Genomic DNA, 20,646 nt, shown 5'->3' on the forward strand with positions numbered 1-20,646 from the left:
CATACACAGCGGACGTGTCTCTCTCTCGAACTGTGGTCCCCGGCTCCTCTTTATCCCTCTCCCTGCTGATTGGGCTGATTCAGCGCCTGGCGTCCATCGTTATGGCATGGCCACGCCCTCCTGCTATTCACAAGAACATATGGGCAATGTGACTTCTTGCACCACCTAAACACAAGTATTAAATATGCATCAGTGAGTGAATAATGAAACACCCAGCAGTTCCACCTCCTTGCAGACACAATATGCTTAAATAGTGGCTGCTGAATGAATGATGAGCAGTTGCAAAAAACACATGTACAACTTCCTCATCTGATCAGCCAGCTTTGACTTCTGCTTCGTTCTGAGGGTACGTAGCTTGTTCTGTCTTAATTGTGTCGTTAGGCTGTTAATTTTGATGGAGATAACAAATGTTCTTATCTTAATGGAATGTGTTAAAAAGACAGATAAGAGCCAATTCTTTTTTTAAGCCAAAAATCATAAATGTGAACATAGTCTGGCTACTTCGCTAATGGCACTCTCTGAGGACCAAAAAATTGGTAACACTATTTTTAGTACTAATAAGGTTTTGTTTGTTAACAAATGTAAACGCATTAGGTATTATTAACAAACAATGAACTATATTTTTTTACAGCATTTATTAATCTCGTTTAATGTTTCTTATAAAATGTTACTTCATAATGCATGAACTAATGTTAACGTACTAATACAGTTTTCAAATGAAAAAAATGCATATTTTGAAGTTCAACATTAAACACTTGTGCTAAAAAGTTGGCTATTGTTCATTGTTCGTTCATGTTGTAATATAGTTAATGTAGTTAGGATAGGGTTAGTAATGTAGTTAAAGGAATATTCCGGGTTAAATACAATTTAAGATCAATCTACAGCATTTGTGGCATAATGTTAATAAGCACAAAATTTTGACTCGTCCCTCCTTTAAAAAAGCAAAAATCTGGGTTACAGTGAGGCACTTACAATGGAAGTAAATGGGGGGCCAATCCGTAAACATTAAAATACTCACTGTTTCAAAAGTATAGCCACAAGACATAAACAATATGCGTGTTAACGTGATTTTAGTGTGATTAAAATCGCTTACTAACCTTTTCTGTGTAAAGTTATATCTAATCTTACAATGTAAACCCTTAAACAACCATAAAAACGATAATTTAAACAACTTTTGAACTCAAATAATACACCAGTTGTAAGCACTTTATAAAATTATAAGCATCACATTTCTGCCTTTTTAAACCCTCCAAAAATATAAAGTAGTTTGGCATTGTTGTGTTTCTGTATTGGTTTAAACCGTAAAGAGCATCTCAACTAAAATAGCAAATCAATTAAAATCTTGTGCATATCATACTGAATGACTTGATCACACTTGTCTTTGACTAACAGTATGTCTTTTCTCTATAGGGACCATGACGAACAACACATCTATATCATCCACCAACATCACCCAGCCCTACAGGATTGCCTTGATCATCATCTATACTATTGTGCTTCTGGTGGGCACCACGGGCTTAACCCTCATGATGAGCTTATTAAAAAGCAACCTTCGCTCATTAACCACCATCGCCTTTCTCAACCTGATGGTGGCGCACTTTCTATTCCTGCTCACCGTGCCATTCAGAATCTACTACTACGCATTTGAAACTTGGAAGCTGCACCACGGCTTCTGTAAAGTAGTCAGTGCCATGATCCACATCCACATGTACATGGTGTTTATAATCTATGCCATCATTCTTACCTTCCGTTTCTTGCATTATTACAAGAAGACTCAGCGGACGGAGTTCTACCGCCGGCTGCATGCGGTGTGTGCGAGCGCCATTGTGTGGTCCGTGCTGTTACTCATCATGCTGCCCACCGTGCTGTCTCAATACGGTGGAATTAATGCCCCACAAAACGAGTGCTTCAAATTTGGGGATGTGTTAGAGAACAAAAGTATCTATGCCCTGAACGTGATTGTGTCTATTACTATTGTTATTGCGTCATGTGCTCAGACCTGCATTCAGGCGATCATTCTGCACTCAATGATACTCAAGTACGGACCCGCCAGTCGCTCCCAGCAGGAATTTTTGGTCCAATTGAAGAACCTCTGCTTTGTACTTATCATGCTCACCTGCCTGGTGCCATATCAGCTGTTTCGGCTGTACTACCTGAAACACATTAAGGAGCTTCATGAGATAAACGAGGTGTTCCTGGCCATCACGGGGCTCACCTGTTTCGACATGCTGACATTCACTGGGAGAGGGGTGTGTCAGGGGTGCTGTTGAACCTAAAGCTGAGGAACAATGGTCAGCGCTCATTATCTGCGCATCATTGATGACCAGTTGAGGCCTGCATCGGTGAAACTGCTGGAACTGCTGCAGGTTTTCTGCTGGAAAAAGGTGTCCAGTGTCATAATATAAGGGAATGAGAGTAACGGATCACGTGGCAAACAAAAGCTTCAGACTTAAATTAAATTTACTATATGAACCATAGTTTTCTCAAATATACACACTTGCCTTACTTTAGGCCTACTAAAGCGATTGTTTCTAGAGTAGTCTAAACATGTTGTGCACTGTAAAGTATTTCAAACAACTAAAATTTAAAGGAATATTCTGGGTTCAAAAAAGTTAAGCTTAATCGACAGCATTTGTGGCATAGTATTGATTACCACAAAAAAATAATTACGACTCATCCTTCCTTTTCTTTAAAAAAAAAAAAGAAATCAATGTTACAGTGAGGCACTTATAATGGAAGAAAATGGGGCCAGTTTTTGGAGGGTTTAAAGGCAGAAATGTGAAGCTTGTAATTTTATAAAAGCATTTACATAAATTCTGTTAAAACTCATGTATTATTTGAACTGTGGAGTTGTTTAAATTGTCATTTTTACTGTTGTTTTAGGGTTTATGGCATTACGTTGTAAAATTGGCTATAACTTTACACGGAAAAGGTAACTAAAGCAATGTTATCACACTAAAATTGTGTTAACATCCATATTGTGTACGTCTTGTGGCTATACGTTTAAAAAGTGAGTATTTTAACATTTATGAATTGACCACATTCACTTCCATTGTAAGTGCCTCTCTGGAACCCACATTTTTCTTTTGTAAAGAAAAGGAGGGATGAGTCAAAATAATGGTAATCAACATTATGCCACAAATGCTGTCGATTGAGCTTAACTTGTATTGAACCTGGAATATTCCTTTTAAATGGATAAAAAAAAAGATGTTGATTTAATTCTGAAACAAATTCTCCTTACACTTTTTGAATGCAGTTCCCTATTAATTAATGATTTTATTTGTCCTTTATTTAACCTGGAAATTAAACTCACTGAGATTAAGAATCTCTTTTACAGAAGTGTCCTGGCTAAGACAGGCAGCCGCAGATGTTTACAGCCTTAAATAACATATAACGCTACAAATAAAAAAACTAAATAAAAAATGCCTTCACTTAAAAGAGAAAAAATATTTTAAAACATTTACAGATTGTTGGGGCCTTGGTAGCTCAGCGAGTACTGATGCTGACTACCACCCCGGGAGTTGCGAGTTTGAATTCAGGGTGCGCTGAGTGAGGTCTGGAGCCAAATTGGCCCGGTTGCTAGGGAGGGTAGAGTCACATGGGGTAACCTCCTTGTGGTCACTATAATGCGTGGTTCTTGCTCTCGGTGGGGTGCATGGTGAGTTGTGCGTGGATGCTGCAGAGAATAACATGGGCCTCCACACGCGCTACGTCTCCACGGTAACGCGCACAACAAGCCACATGATAAGATGCGTGGATTGACGGTCTCAGATGCGGAGGCAACTGAGATTCGTCCTCCGCCACCCGGATTGAGGTGAGTCACTATGCCATCACGAGGACTTAGAGAGCATTGGGAACTGGGCATTCCAAATTGGGGAGAAAAAAAAAAACATTTGCAAATTGATATATCTTTCTCAAATTCTCGAATAAAATATTTATAAGTACACACTGACACCAGCCTTTTTATCTTTAAATAATTTTGTAGAATGTTCCAATCACAGGGGGCAGCATACCGAAAAGCTTGTTTCCCTAATTCTGTTTGAACAAATGGAACCAAAAGGGTATAAAAATTCTGAGAGCATAAGGAATATTTCACAGCAATTTTCTGTTGGGTAAGAGAACAGGTATATGATGGCAATAAGCCCAAAATTGATTTATAGATGAACAGATACCAATGCTTTTGTCTACGTGTGGACAATGAGTGCCAAGTGACCCTATTAGACAGCTCACAATGATGAGTAGTAAAGTTAAAACATTTTATAAATCTAAGTGCACCATGATAAATAGTGTCTAACGAACATAAAAGATAGGATGGTGCAGATTTATACAAAACATCTCCATAATCAAGCACATGCAGAAAAGTAGCTGAGACTAGTTTCTTTTTTTTTTCTTTTTTTTTTTGCATCAAATGAAAAACAAGACTTATTTCTAAAAAAACAAAAAACAAAAAAAAAAGCCTAGCTTTACCTTGAGTTTTGTCCCTAACTGATTTACATGAGACTTAAAAGATAATGATTCATCAAACATGGCTTTAGTTTTATCAGCATTTAAAACAAGTTTTAAGCTATAAAGCCTTTGTTGCACAACATCAAATGCAGACTGTAGCTGACACACAGCTCGATGTATAGTGGGAGCACAACAATAAATAACAGTGTCATTGGCATTGAAATGAAAAATACAATTAATTATATCAAAATCAAGGCAAATAATTTAAATAGTAAAAAGTAGTGGTCCCAGAACAGACCCCTGAGGAACACCCTTGGTGATCTGCAAAGGCACAGATGAGTGACCTTCCGTTCACACCCATTGTGTTCTGTCATTTAAGTAGTTCACAAATCAAGATATAGTGTTATCGGATGGTCCTATATTTTTAAGTCTAAGTTTCAATATTTAATGATCGACAGTATTGAAGGCTTTAGATAAATTGATAAAAAGGGATGCACACTAATGTCCTTTATCAAGGGCCTCGATGTTGTCATTCACAACCTTTATAGTAGCTGTAGTGGTACTGTGTTTTTTCAAAGAACGCAGAGTTTAGAAATGGGTCTATAGCTATCCAATTTAGTAGGATCACCACCTTTTAACAAAGGAATAACAAAGGCAGATTTCCACATCTTTGGGATTTCATTTGAGTATAAGGAAAGATTAAAGATATACGTTAATGGCGGAGAAATAAAGTCTGCTGCTAACTTTAAAGGTTCTAATTGATCTGGACCAGCTGACTTATTTGTATCTAGTAATTTGAGAGCTGTTTGAACCTCATGGATGGTAAACTGTCAAAAATTTAAATTAAGATTCATTAGATGTCTCTCTCCATAATCAATATCTGATTTCATATTGGTGATTTTAAGTGCCTGAAATAAAGATCCAGTATCATCAAAGTGCTTATTAAAAACAATCAAGCATTTGAACCATATCCGAAATTTTGGTGAGGTTGTTCATTATACAAAGTGGAAGCAATGTAAACTTTTTAGTGCCAGACAAGGAATCAATATACAGGTGCATCTCAATAAATTAGAATGTCGTGGAAAAGTTCATTTATTTCAGTAATTCAACTCAAATTGTGAAACTCGTGTATTAAATAAATTCAGTGCACACAGACTGAAGTAGTTTAAGTCTTTGGTTCTTTTAATTGTGATGATTTTGGCTCACATTTAACAAAAACCCACCAATTCACTATCTCAAAAAATTAGAATATGGTGACATGCCAATCAGCTAATCAACTCAAAACACCTGCAAAGGTTTCCTGAGCCTTCAAAATGGTCTCTCAGTTTGGTTCACTAGGCTACACAATCATGGGGAAGACTGCTGATCTGACAGTTGTCCAGAAGACAATCATTGACACCCTTCACAAGGAGGGTAAGCCACAAACATTCATTGCCAAAGAAGCTGGCTGTTCACAGAGTGCTGTATCCAAGCATGTTAACAGAAAGTTGAGTGGAAGGAAAAAGTGTGGAAGAAAAAGATGCACAACCAACCAAGAGAACCGCAGCCTTACGATTGTCAAGCAAAATCGATTCAAGAATTTGGGTGAACTTCACAAGGAATGGACTGAGGCTGGGGTCAAGGCATCAAGAGCCACCACACACAGAATGTCAAGGAATTTGGCTACAGTTGTCGTATTCCTCTTGTTAAGCCACTCCTGAACCACAGACAACGTCAGAGGCGTCTTACCTGGGCTGAGGAGAAGAAGAACTGGACTATTGCCCAGTGGTCCAAAGTCCTCTTTTCAGATGAGAGCAAGTTTTGTATTTCATTTGGAAACCAAGGTCCTAGAGTCTGGAGGAAGGGTGGAGAAGCTCATAGCCCAAGTTGCTTGAAGTCCAGTGTTAAGTTTCCACAGTCTGTGATGATTTTGGGTGCAATGTCATCTGCTGGTGTTGGTCCATTGTGTTTTTTGAAAACCAAAGTCACTGCACCCGTTTACCAAGAAATTTTGGAGCACTTCATGCTTCCTTCTGCTGACCAGCTTTTTAAAGATGCTGATTTCATTTTCCAGCAGGATTTGGCACCTGCCCACACTGCCAAAAGCACCAAAAGTTGGTTAAATGACCATGGTGTTGGTGTGCTTGACTGGCCAGCAAACTCACCAGACCTGAACCCCATAGAGAGTCTATGGGGTATTGTCAAGAGGAAAATGAGAAACAAGAGACCAAAAAATGCAGATGAGCTGAAGGCCACTGTCAAAGAAACCTGGGCTTCCATACCACCTCAGCAGTGCCACAAACAGATCACCTCCATGCCACGCCGAATTGAGGCAGTAATTAAAGCAAAAGGAGCCCCTACCAAGTATTGAGTACATATACAGTAAATGAACATACTTTCCAGAAGGCCAACAATTCATTAAAAATGTTTTTTTTTATTGGTCTTATGATGTATTCTAATTTTTTGAGATAGTGAATTGGTGGGTTTTTGTTAAATGTGAGCCAAAATCATCACAGTTAAAAGAACCAAAGACTTAAACTACTTCAGTCTGTGTGCATTGAATTTATTTAATACACGAGTTTCACAATTTGAGTTGAATTACTGAAATAAATGAACTTTTCCACGACATTCTAATTTATTGAGATGCACCTGTATATATATATATTTTTAATTCAATGTAGTCTTCTAATGGCTACTGTACATTTATTTCGTAATTATCTAAAATAGAGCTAATCTGATTGAAGATCAGAGTGCCTAACCCTGGCCCATGCAACATCACGCTCGTAAAGCAAATGAGATAATGTGGATGAGAACCAGGGATTATCCTGACTTTTAACTCTATATATTTTAAATGGAGCATGCTTATTGATATTGGTTGTAGCCTAAACCCATCATAATAATATTTCCAGGCACACTCAACATCTGGGATCAGAAATGCCTTCTTTCAACCAAACTGAGCAAGATCATGAAAAAGGCCTTGTTCACTAAATTGAGACATGCATTGTCTAAAGATAATACGAGGTTTTATTTTGGGTTTTATGACCGGGATTTGGTGATACATTCCCAGATATCAATAACAAAAGTATTATCATGCTTCTTTGTATAGTTGATTTAACAGGTGAATCCTTATTCACATGCATTGTACGGTGAAGAGGACAATTTATGATGGTATAATTGTCAGCCTTAACTAATACATACTTGTGAAGATCCACAAACACATAATTCAATATATACAAACTCAAATAGACTAGTGTCTCTCAGAAGAGAAAACATGAGTATACATCCCATTTTGATGATGGTTGTATAGTATTACAGGGCTCCTACAGATGCTTCAAAGTTAAATTCAAGGACATTTCAAGCACATTTTTATTTGTTTTCAACGACTATGCTCGAGATGTCATTAAACTAATTCTTTATTTGTTAATTTTAAATAAAATATTTTATCCATTCAGTTAATTTATTTAGATAAAACACCACTTATTACAAGTACAAAATATCTCAGTGTTCATCTTTAACTACATATTCTCACAGTAACAATTCTTGGTTAATTCATGACGAAATTGATGTGCAGTTGTAGTGTGCTCCCTTAAAACGCACTTCGCTTACCAACAAAAGTGAATAACTGGGTCTGTAAACAGTAGTCCACATGACTCATGTGCTGTGTTTTCATGTTTTCTAAAGTCACACAACAGATTTATGTGAGGAACTGACCCAAATTGCAAATGGGTCATTCTCAAAAATAAATAAATAAATAAATAAATAAATGTTGACTTGCCAACTTACAAAATATTGAAATTTTAGTTTAGTTTTTGCCAATAAACGCAGAGGGTAAACATTTTGTAACATGTTAACATTAATTTTTATTCATAAAGGACAACTTGGTTGTTGTTCTTTCTATTATTATTTAATTTTGTTTCACGAATGAAGCAAGTTAACACTAATGAGGGTTAAATGGGTTAGAACACCACATTTTAGGGTTCAATGGGGTACAACACTAAATATTTTTGAGTGAAAATATTAGTTTTTAACATGCTGGGAAAAATCACTATATGCATATTTAAGCAGCCTCTGAACTTTAACCTTAAAAATTATTTTCCACAGCTTTTTGTATTATTATTATTATTTTTTTTAAAACATAAAAAAGGTTTTAACATCGATAACGCCAATGCCATGAAATCAAGGGACAATCATTCTTTTAAAATGATTACAATTCTTAATAATAATAATTTTGTTTTGCTTTCTTGCACACTTGTTCGGCCTTGCACTAATGCTTGTATTAAAAATAAGTACAAAATAAATACATAAACAACTCTGCATGTCATAGAAGTGGTGTACCTACGGAAGCTCTGAACCACAAGGTGGAAAAAAAAAAATAACGGTGAAAAAAAAAAAAAAAATAAAATAAAATAGTGTCTCAGTTCCTTAGTCTTAAATATTTGTCTCTCTTCAAAAAAAAAAACGTTTTTCTCTCTTCAAAAAAAAATTTTTTTTCTCTCTTCAAAAAAAAATTTTTTTTTTTCTCTCTTCAAAAAAATGCATGCGGTACCAACCTTGGACACCAAGTGCCACTTATCAGTAAACATGTAATCGTATGCTTTTAATGCTTTCTCTGTTGCTATATAGCTGAATAATACATTTATTATTTATTTAAGGGTTTGCAAACCTTAATCAAGACAAAATCAGGTTACATATGTTGTATGATATGGCATTCGTTGTCGTGTAACAACTGGAGTTATTTTTTTGTTTGAAATTGTTGGTCTTTCTAAACCATCTATGCCGTTTGCTCAGTGTTACATGGTGGAAGAGAAGGAATTTATTGAGGAAAACGGGAAACATGGGGAAATTATTATTATGTCTGTCCTTTTGAAGTGTTAGGGGTACATCTGGTAATGTTAATATTGTTGTAAGTAATCTAATTTCTAAACGAAAAGATCATTTATAAATTAAATCCTCGTGACTGAACGGGATGTCATGTGAAGACTTTCATGGTGGAATTTAATTATAATATATTTTAATATAACAAGTTATCTATGCATTTGAAACACACTGTCTACTGCAGAAGTGAAGAGTTCCAGATGAAGAATGTCAAATAAATATCCAAGTATTGTTGGTCTGTCTAAACATGAGCTAGACAGTTACGCCGATATAACATGCTGATCCCAAACAAATTGGTTAGAGGTGAGGAACCCCGGGTTCCGCGGGGGGGGAAGAATAGTAGGTTATAGCACCGGATGTGGGACACAGCATTTGTAGAACACATCAACAGCGGCCGCCGAAACCTCGAGTTCAACCCCGAAGTCGCAAACAACTTCTCCCAATTTACTCATGGCGTTTTCGCAATAACAGCCTGGCACGGCAGCTCCGGCAAAAAAATTAGCAGTACCAAACCCCCCCCCGAACAACAGAAATCATTATACATTTATAGATTCATGCCCATACTGCTAATACAAAACAGGTGTGTGTAGCCTACTATTCTTCCCCCGGCGGAACCCGGGGAGCGATACTATTAAAAGAGAGAAAGAAAAACAAATTTGAAGAGAGAGTGAGAAAAACAAAATTTTTTGAAGAGAGAAAAAAAAGTGTTTGAAGAGAGAATTTTTTTAAAGACAGGCTCACGAAGGAACTGAGACACTATATATTTTTTTTCCACCGTTATTTTTTTTTTTCCCACCTTGCGGTTCAGAGCTTCCGTATGTACCAGATGAAGGGTACGAGGATTTTTGTACATTTTTTTTTTTTTTTTCAGACAATTGACAATTTCAAATATATTTTCTAAATAATTTGCAAAAAAGAGTCAAGCCATTTCATATGATTAAAGGTTAGGTTATAGAATGATACCTTTTCATTTTTGTTTTCGCTATTTGAAAGCTTTTTCATGACTAAAAAAGTCAAGGAACATGTTTGTCAACATATTTTGATATTGACCCAAATGTTGTCAGAAATAACCTATTTTGTGTCTTTACACAAGGGGGCGCTATACGGCTCATAAAACGGAATCCTCCATTGATCTGCATTCAAATCAGTTTTACATCTCATATAATTTTTTCACTCTGGAGAGAAATTTTTAATTAAAACTGATAGTTGCAAAGATTCATATTTGTTAAATCCGCCACAGCAGTATCTATAAAATATATTATTTTTAAATCCTCCAGTAACAGTTGATTGTGATTGGCCCATTCTAACAGCGCTGCCAAAAGCAACGGTGCCACGTGACAGCGCCGTCTATGCACGGTCTGTCTTTGTGTTTTCCCGAAAATAAAAAATACATTTCATTTATTAAATGATTTAAGCAACGTATTTTATGATGTTCTGTAATTCAAGAACTTTTTAAGCACCTCTTGGTAAAAAATTGCTATTTTCAAAGGTTTTCCAGGACTTACATTTGAAAAAGCCAAATTCAAGTTCTTCAAGCACTATGTACGAACCTTGGTATTAACAATGGAAAAAAAAGGAAGATATTTTGGGGTCAGTCTTATTGTCTTTCAGATGCTTAGAATGCTTTTGAACCAAAGTGGCAAAGGGCATTTAATGAAATGGTCAATTTCAAAGTGAATATTTAACCGTGTCTACACAATACACACAACATTGCAACCAGTTTTTGTATAATACAACTTCGTGTGTTGTTTAGTAAAGTTAGGTTTATGTAATGTTGTGTAGCTGCTCTAGAGAGCTTGTGTAGCCTACATAGTTCAAGATTGGTATTTTAAGTTTTCCAAGGTTATTATCAAGCACATTTTCGGCAATAACCTATACACGTTACATTAAACTCGTAATCAGTTAAAAATCGTTGCTTGAACAAGCCGACATCTTGGGCTTTAGACTTGGTAACTGAGCCTCGGTTGCTCATTTATAAGAGAGAGAGAGAGAGATAAATAAATAGAGATTTGGCGCCCTCTATCGGCAAGCTGAAGAACGCCAGAGAACATAACGGGGACAGTTGAAGGGCAAAATTATATTTCGGTAAAATATATGATTTGGCGTCAGCCAAACAGGCGGTCAACCATTTTATTTATATGCAGTTTAATTTTTAAAACTTCTTTTCCGAAAATACAAAAAGTCTGTTTCATATGTATAAGGATTCATTTAATAATTAATGCTGTCTATTTTTATAAACACAAATGTTCTTTTCTTTATTTGAAGACTAAGTTTTCTCGCGTTCTTGTTATTAAGGTTCTATACGGCGTGAATCAACGCATAGGCAACACGATTCATTTCTTCTGTTTTATTGGGGCTAGTTACTGTTTAACATCTCCACCCAGCTTTCAGTTTGTTTAGTAAATCGATCTAATGAGGCTCCCCCAACACCACCAAATGTATTAACCAATGTCAGGCTTATGACATGTTAAATTCTTCATGTACTTGCATTTGCTCTCTGTAATAGCCTAAACTTTTATTTTAGCGTAATATTTTTGACACATGTTCGTTTGGGTTTTGCTGTATCAATGCAAATCGGTGTTGGACGGGGAGAAGGTAAGACCAGAACAGTTTTGAGTTGCGAGCTGATAGAATTTATGGAGCAGTCAATGAAAAATGCACATGTACCAATCAGTTTCTTTAATTTATGCCTTTTTACCTGACTAGGTACTTTTATACATGTTACAACTGCGCATGTTGATGGTTTGAAATTTGAAGTGCTCCCTTTGAACTGCGAGCATTGTGACGTCAACATTCCATAAATTAGGTTACTTTGTTATTCGCGTATTTTGAAAGATGAATTAAAGACTATTTAGTCAGTTGAATAAAAAAAAAAAAAAAAAAAAAAAAAATGCGTTTCTTACAGGACATTTATGAAAGTTGAGGCTATTTGAGAATGGCGAAGGCTTTGTATTATTTTCTAATAATTTAATTTAAGAGCACAAACACGCAGTGTTTGTATTAAATCATTATTTTAAATTGCAGTCTAGGAAATTTGTGTGGATCAGTATTTTGTCTAGTTGGTTAAGAGTAAGGTCTAATATATTCAATATTTCATATGGTTCCAAAATTCCAACACTGTTACGTTCTCATAATTATTACTATTACTGTACCATCTTCATTTGAATTTTGGTGAATTTTTTTTAAATATTTGTTTTATATTATCAGTTGTTTTTAAATAGATTTGAGATAAATGGCACTTTACTAAAAGTCTTTCCCAGTCCCCGGGTTTTATTTTACTTGTCACACAATTCTTGTTTGACCTTGAATTTATTTTACTGTTGAAATTACATTTAGTAATGTAGAGTGTATGTTTTAAAATTATTTAATTACAGCATCCATCTGTCTTCTTTGGAGCTGTTAGTGATTGCATGAAGTGTAATACAATGTTTGAAAATAGATGTCATGAAATAGAAGGCCTCACCTTTCAAAACTGTAATCACGTGAACATTTTGAGTACTTCCTCATTTAAAACATAGTTTGTTGGTGTGAAGTTAAAATGTAACCATCTGCTGTGGCCTCAGAGTATCCCCCTGCTTACTGAATTTAACATCAAGAAATCCTTAACTGAATATCTTACATTTCTCTCTTTTGCACCAACATAGTCTCATGAGAATTTGTCATGTGTACTGTGGCTTTTTATGTGGAACAATTTATGGCACCACACGATGGCAATTTATTCCACAAAACATAAAAATATAAAAACAGTTGCCTCCTCAAAATACAGCACTCACATTTTGACCAAATATCTTTTACAGTCTAACAGACCCTTAAGGAAGTCAAGTTGCAACACAAAAAGTATTTCATATAAGTTAAATGTTTTCAAGATGGTTACTCTGGTATTGACGAGAGATAAATGTTGACAACACCTGGTTGGTTTCCCTTATGGCTTTGCACATGTATTTTAGCCATGTCGTTGCAGCTCTAAAATATGTCTATGATTGGCATTTATGATTTTTTCCCCCATGATGTTTACATTTGAACTAAAAATAAAACAGGTAAACTCTTTTCTTCTTCTCTTTAAACACTGACTTTCATCAACCACTACCTATAAACAAGTAAACAAACAAACAAACAACAATATTTGGAATGTACAGATTTTGCTTTTATAGAAAGAAATTGGTACTTTTATTCACCAAAGCGGCGTTTCAACTGATCACAATGTATAGTCAGGACATTAATAATGTGAAAAATTACTATTACAATAATAAGAACTTCTTAAACTACATCAAAGAGTTCTCATCAAAAAATCCTCCATGTGCAGCAATGACAGCTTTGCAGATCCTTAGCATTCTAGCTGTCAGTTTGTCCAGATACTCAGGTGACATTTCACCCCACGCTTCCTGTAGCACTTGCCATAGATGTGGCTGTCTTGTCGGGCACTTCTCACGCACCTTACAGTCTAGCTGATCCCACAAAAGCTCAATGAGGTTAAGATAAATAACACTCTTTTCCAATTTTTTGTTGTCCAATGTCTGTGTTTCTTTGCCCACTCCAACCTTTTCTTTTAGTTTTTCTGTTTCAAAAGTGGCTTTATCTTTGCAGTTCTTCCCATAAGGCCTGCACCCCAGAGTCTTCTCTTTACTGTTGTACATGAAACTGGTGTTGAGCGGGTGGAATTCAATGAAGCTGTCAGCTGAGGACATGTGAGGCATCTATTTCTCAAACTAGAGACTCTGATGTACTTATCCTCTTGTTTAGTTGTACATCTGGCCTTCCACATCTCTTTCTGTGCTTGTTAGAGCCAGTTGTCCTTTGTCTTTGAAGACTGTAGTGTACACCTTTGTATGAAATCTTCAGTTTTTTGGCAATTTTAAGCATTGTATAGCCTTCATTCCTCAAAACAATGATTGACTGACGTGTTTCTAGAGAAATCTGTTTCTTTTTTGCCATTTTTGACCTAATATTGACCATAAGACATGCCAGTCTATTGCATACTGTGGCAACTCAAAACCAAACACAAAGACAATGTTAAGCTTAATTTAACGAACCAAATAGCTTTCAACTGTGTTTGATATAATGGCAAGTGATTTTCTAGTACCAAATTAGCAATGTATCATGATTACTCAAGGATAAGGTGTCGCAGTAATGGCTGCTGGAAATGGGGCCTGTCTCGATTTGATCAAAAATAACCTTTTTCAAATAGTGATGGTGCTGTTTTTTACATCAGTAATGTCCTGACTATACTTTGTGATCAGCTGAATGCCACTTTGGTGAATTGAAGTATCAATTTCCTTCCGAAACAACAAAATCTGCACATTATTCCAAACTTTTGGCTGCCAGTGTACACTGTAAAAAAAATCCTGTTAAATTTATGGTAAAAAACTGGCAGCTGTGGTTGCCAGAAATTCACCGTAAAAAATACGGTAACCACGTTTCAGGCTTTATGGGATGTAATTTTGATGCCTGTATATTTTATGGTGCATTACCGTTGTTTATATTATAAAATAATAAACTTGATACATTAACCTTCTGAAACTGTAAAAATCTGCTTTTCACTTTATAATGTATTGTCAATCACTGTAGTAATTACAGAAGAGCACATGATGACATGAAGTTCATCAATAGAGGCTCTTCCAGGAGCAATGACCAATGAACATTTAGAGACAGTGCTCAGTGTCACTCACACAAACACTAAACACCATCAGAGTAACACATGTGAAATTTAAATAATGCAGTAAACATTAACTAAACTACATCAGATATAACACAGAACACTGCATTGTATGTAACTGATATTAAAAATAAGAAGTAACATAACTATTCCCATAAAATATAATGAAATGAACTGGGAATGGGAATTCTGGGAACGCCCGATTATTGTTTTTTACAATAATTTTAACAATAATTTACCATTAAAAGTGTAAAAATTTACTCTCTTGTTAAACATAATATAAAATTTTACTGTTAATTATACAGAAAATCATACTTTTTACATTTAAGTTTTTTTTTTTTTTTTTTTTTTTTTACAAAACTTTACCATAAAACTACATGTATTGTCTTTTTAAATATATATGTTTTAAAAAATTACTTTATATTTTAAGGTAACTACCCGTTAACCAATTAAAGTTTTTTTACTGTAGCATTTTTACAGTCTTTTACCGTTAAAATTACGAACAATTTTTTACAGTGTAAATTCATTTTAAAACCATGGTACAGCTTCAGTCCCCGCTCATTTACAACAGTGTGTCATAATCCAAGAAGGTGACACTTCACCCTCATTTTCTGTTAGCTGAAGTCTATCTCCAAATGAAAGCTCCAACTGGGTTCAACAAACTCTTACCAGTTCTCTTAAATTAAATGCATTTTGCTGCAGTCTTTTGCATGTTTTATTACAAGACATTGTATTACTTTGGAATAGTGTCATTTTGCCTGAGAAAACAAGGCCTGCTGGTTAGGCAGCCTCTCTTGATGCACCAATAAAACCTCCTGTTCCTTTCTGGAACAAATGGGAAATACTATTATCTCTTCATCCTTCTGATAAGTATGGGATAAGGGGGAAAGATAAGTTCTGTGCAAGGAGGTGAGGAGTCTTAGTCAAGGCTCCTCCCTTGTCTTAAAAGACGACAAATCAGCATTCTGAAGAGATGGTCAACCTCAGGCTACACTTGGTATTCTCTCCAAGAGACACTGTCCCAGGACGAGTTTAAGTAGAGAAAGCCAGGCAGGGATGAAGTTTTCACCAGCTCCTCTCCCTAAATCCTTGTTGGACATGGATGTAGCCAATTACTGTGAGGGCCTTGACCCTACCTATATCACACTGGGCTTTGAGAATGCAGAGGTGCTTTATTCTGGGGGTGAGTGTCATGCATGGCTATATGGAATTTGATCAAAAAGCTGTGTTAAGTGTCCTGTTAAGCACTTTTTGCATAGAAGGAGTTACTGCTACTGCTTGAGCTAGAGTGAGCTGATGATCATTGTGGTTGAAATCTTTGTTTTCTTCAAGTGTTAAAATCAAACAACAGATCCTAACACGTGGGTTTTGTATAGTATGACTGTAGAAAGTATGCATGATTCGTGTTTCTAAAGGGGACGGACACCATGTCATGGCTGGTTTAAAGGGATAGTTCTCCCAAAAAAGGAAAATTGTGTCATAATTTACCCATCCCATGTCGTTCCAAACCCGTATGACTTTCTTTGGTCCGTGGAACATGAAAGTTAAGTAAAACGTTATGGGCTGACAGCCTCAGTCACCATTCACCTTCACTGCATGCCAGTTTGGAATGACATGAGAGTGTGTAAACGATGACAGAATTTACATTTTTGAAAGAACTATTCCTTTAAATCAGCCATGGCATGGTGTCCATCCTCTTTAGAAACACAGCTCATGTATACTTTCTACAGTCATACTATACATAACCCACATGTGTTAGAATCTGTGGTTTGATTTTAGCACCAAACATAATAGTTATTCACTAAAAACATTTTATATTTTTGGGTTAATTAGTCCTTTCATACTGTCTAAATGGAATATTTTTTATTTGAGGATGCATTTCCCCAGCATGAATCCTTAACTAAAAGGAGATAATTTTTAGCTAGCTGTTTTGAAAGTCTCTCCATTTGGTTTAACATTCAACAGCGGGGTTTGACAGAAATCCTGAGAAAGGAGTTATGGGTGTCAGGATCAGAGATTAGGAGCTCCATAGGTAGGGTTGGGTAAATTACTTAAAAATAGTAATCCACAACAAATTATTAATTATTTCTTAATTTATTAATTGAAAAAGTAATCACATTACTAATTACTTTACTTTTAAGATAATTTCTAAAACACTTTTCCGCTCAACAAATTCAAAATAATGTATATATTTCTTCATTTTTCATTGTTACACACAATTCATACACTCTGCACCTCACATTTCTCCTTAACAATGACTCATTATGGGGCAATAATTCACATATTCTACATACTGTAAAATATATATTAGAAATAAGCATAAACCTATAATGTAATTAAAAGTAATTAAATTCATTGAAAGTCAGTAACTGTAATCTGATTACAAGAATTTAAAATGGAATGCATTACACTACTTTTTTTAACTAAAAAGTAATTAGATTACAGTAATTAATTAATTTGTAATTGGAATACACCCAACACTGTCCATAGGTTAATAGATTATTACAAAAGAAGACAAAACAGTGTATTTAACAACAGTATATGTAATGTTTTATTGTTAATAATGCATTCATATCAGAGGAGACATTTTGAGGTGTGTAAAGCTGTTTGTGCCATGATGTTTTTCTGTATTTTAGCAGGTACTTTTTTTATCCAAAACAACTTTAAGTACACTTAAGTTCACTCATCCCATGAGGCAACTTGGGAAACACCCTGCTCGAGGCCAAATTGGTGATAGGAGAACTCAGTGACCCTCCAGTTAACGTATCACCCCTTCCAGCATTTAAACCTAGGCCCTTTGGGTTACTGGTCCTGATGTTTAACCACTATGTCACCACTATCTGATGATGTCCTATAAGATGTGGTTTATCCAAGTCTGTTCTCCATTAACCTGATGCAGGATTAAAATGCAGAGGCTGCAGAGATTTGCTAGTTATCTTTACAATACATCCAAACACAGAGATAGAGAAAGGTCATAAAATAACTGGAATGGAAAACTATTAAAGGCAAAGACACTCTCTTACACACAGATGGACAGCTAGTCAATTGCATTGTATATTTGTTTGCTTTCAAATGACACTTTAAACATACTGTAGGAACATGTATGATGAGATGCATTTATTGCTTTGGTTGTAAATAGGGTTCATCTTAATTTTGCAAAGCTTGGAATTCTTCAACATTTTATAATATTTCTCTGCCTAATTTAGTGTCAGTTTTGGTGAAATGTATTTGCCAACCAACTTTTCATTGTTTCTATTTCATTTTAAGCAATGTAGCAACATGAAAGCATTCTCTCTGAAACTAAATACATTCAGACATGCTCTGCAGACAATTTCTTAGCTTACGAAAGCTGACAGGATGAACTTGCCTCACTGTGACCACACAGGCCCTTTGCGTTCACATTATGCTTTATTCTGAAATGAGAAGGAATCACTTTGGGAATATGCAGAATCAGAAGAGATTGCTTTCAACCACATTAACATTTATCCATGAGATGTCAATCTCCATTGCATATCTGTCTATGTGATAAAACAGAGGCTAATCCCAATTAAGTCTGTCCTACAACAGCGGGAGGTTTCAATCAGCCTCCATGCATAAAAGGCTAAAGTCCCCTGCTGCATTTCTTTTGTTGAAATGTTATGATTTTAGATGCACAAAGGAATGATTGATTTTTCATCCGTGTCTATATGAACAGAAGGAAGCCACTCTCTGTTGCATTAGAAGGTCTTTTAGGATGAGCATCCTTTGTTCACTTATGCAGAACTCTTCTACAGTTTCCTCGTTAGCGCTTCTGATTGAGAGACTGAGTGAAAGGCCAAGATTTGATAGACGTGTTGTGCCGTTACTTTATGAGATTCACTAGCCTCTTTGTTTGTTAGCCTAACTTGAATTAGCATACTTAGCTTAGCGCTAGAAGCAGACTGACCCTCATGTTCCATACCTGTATGCCTTAGTCAACATTCACATTCACTGCATATTATTTTTGTTCTTCATAAATTGAAAGTAAATTGTGACTGAAGCTAACATTCTGGCTATCATCTCCTTTCCTATTTCACAGAAGATAGATAGTCATACAGGTTTGGAACATGAGGTTCAGTAAATGAAGACAGAATTTTCATTTATTGGTGAACAATCCCTTACACGTTCTTAATTGGATGTGCAATGGATGTGATTCTCCATCAACTCATTTTAAATGATCTATAACCTTTTATACAAGCCTAGCTCAGAGACTGAAGCACCTTAAGGGATCCATTCAGCCCTGAATAGACCAAATATTTGTAGCAATTCTTGAATACAACCAAAATGTTCAGCTGGCAATAACATTGTGTGATGAGCCTAATCCCTGACTGTCTCTGCTGTTGTCCATAGAAACCATGCCGACAGAGCCAAGCATCAGTCAAGGAGATAACGGCGTGAGCTCCAACTGCGCAATCTGTGGCGACAAAGCCACAGGTAAACATTATGGTGCCTCCAGCTGTGATGGCTGCAAAGGTTTCTTCCGCAGGAGCATCAGAAAGAGTCATGTCTACTCCTGCAGGTACCTTATACTCACCCAACTGAGATGTTCATGTCTTACAACAAATGTTGTGTATTGAACATAATTTTGATGTGGAATAGAAAATGTGTAAACACAGAGTTACAACTAAGGCTGGCAATCGAGAGACAATTCTTATTCAGAATCGGGTCCATTTAAAAAGGAAATATGCTTGACATTCTGTTCTATTAGCAGTTCTTGAATGCATTCTTCTGCAGTGTTTCTTGCACTGCTATTTATCAAATTTACATTACCACAGCAAAAAAGCACAAAGACAATTCATACATCACGAACAACACCCAGATTTCTATTGTGTTGTCTTTACCGACTAGATGTGACAACAAAGCGAAAGACTCTAATGAGCTGGTTCTTTTTAATTAATCATTAAAAAAGACTCATGAGTTATGAGTTTGAATTGTTCTAACAACTCAATGATTTGGTCAGAGCTGTTCTTGACTAACTCACTAAACTGCAAGTAATGTCCATCTCATAATTAACCTAGAGAATTATTGATGGAACCCTTAAGGAACTTGAATTAAGTGGAATCGAAACCAGAATTATCAAAATCCTTATGATTCCCACCCCTAAATACAAAACTCACCAAGACTCAGAATCATTTAAAAAAAAAAATAGATTTATTGTCATGTATGCTAACATGGTGTTTGCAGAGTCTCGCACCTCTGAGATGATTTTTTACATTTCTGGCAGGTTCAGTCGTCAGTGTGTTGTTGACAAAGATAAAAGGAACCAGTGTCGTTTTTGCAGACTTCACAAATGCTTTCGAGCTGGAATGAAGAAAGAAGGTAAACATGCTTTATTTCTTTAAAAAAAAAAAAATATTCGAAATGGCTCCCATTTCCCACAGTTCTGTGCAGATAGCTCATGGAATAACAAGGAAGAGGTAACTCGAGAGTAAAATGGATGATGCCATAAAACTTACCCTGATTACAAAAGGATGTTTAGTTTATTGGATGTATAACCTTGGCTTAGACTTTTATGATGGAAGATCATGTGCTCTCCACCTCACTTTCCGTGTGTACACGTTGTTCAGGACTGTGCTCAGTTAAAGTTTTACCTCTTGCTTAGGCAGCTCAGCTCAGCTTAGAAATATAACTAAAGGTAACCAGAGAAGGTGACTTAATTAAATCATGTATTATTT

General features: G+C 35.8%; 2 protein-coding genes across 5 annotated transcripts in view; both read left to right on the forward strand.

Moving 5' to 3' along the window:
• The first annotated feature begins 205 nt into the window (after positions 1 to 205).
• LOC127432088 (probable G-protein coupled receptor 141) lies at positions 206 to 3,944 on the forward strand. The gene is made up of 2 exons (XM_051682891.1): positions 206 to 346; positions 1,411 to 3,944. The coding sequence occupies exon 2, from the start codon at positions 1,416 to 1,418 to the stop codon at positions 2,268 to 2,270; it is 855 nt and encodes a 284-aa protein (XP_051538851.1). The 5' UTR covers positions 206 to 346; positions 1,411 to 1,415; the 3' UTR covers positions 2,271 to 3,944.
• A 4,917-nt stretch (positions 3,945 to 8,861) lies between these two features.
• LOC127432083 (hepatocyte nuclear factor 4-gamma-like) overlaps positions 8,862 to 20,646 on the forward strand; it is a 36,656-nt gene continuing 24,871 nt past the window's right edge. For 2 of the 4 annotated variants that reach the window (XM_051682883.1, XM_051682884.1), the window contains exons 1-3: positions 8,862 to 11,895; positions 19,322 to 19,490; positions 20,196 to 20,290. In XM_051682883.1, the coding sequence (XP_051538843.1) occupies positions 11,868 to 11,895; positions 19,322 to 19,490; positions 20,196 to 20,290 (292 nt within the window). In that variant the 5' untranslated portion in view covers positions 8,862 to 11,867. Of the gene's footprint in view, positions 11,896 to 16,009; positions 16,137 to 19,321; positions 19,491 to 20,195; positions 20,291 to 20,646 lie in introns of those variants that run through there. The other 2 variants (XM_051682881.1, XM_051682882.1) reach the window with 1 other exon arrangement.

The sequence above is a fragment of the Myxocyprinus asiaticus genome, chromosome 41, assembly GCF_019703515.2.
Source record: "Myxocyprinus asiaticus isolate MX2 ecotype Aquarium Trade chromosome 41, UBuf_Myxa_2, whole genome shotgun sequence".
NCBI lineage: Eukaryota > Metazoa > Chordata > Actinopteri > Cypriniformes > Catostomidae > Myxocyprinus > Myxocyprinus asiaticus.

Coding starts and splice junctions, on each gene's coding strand:
- LOC127432088 (XM_051682891.1), top strand. CDS start 1,416: ATGACGAACAACACATCTATATCATCCACCAACATCACCCAGCCCTAC.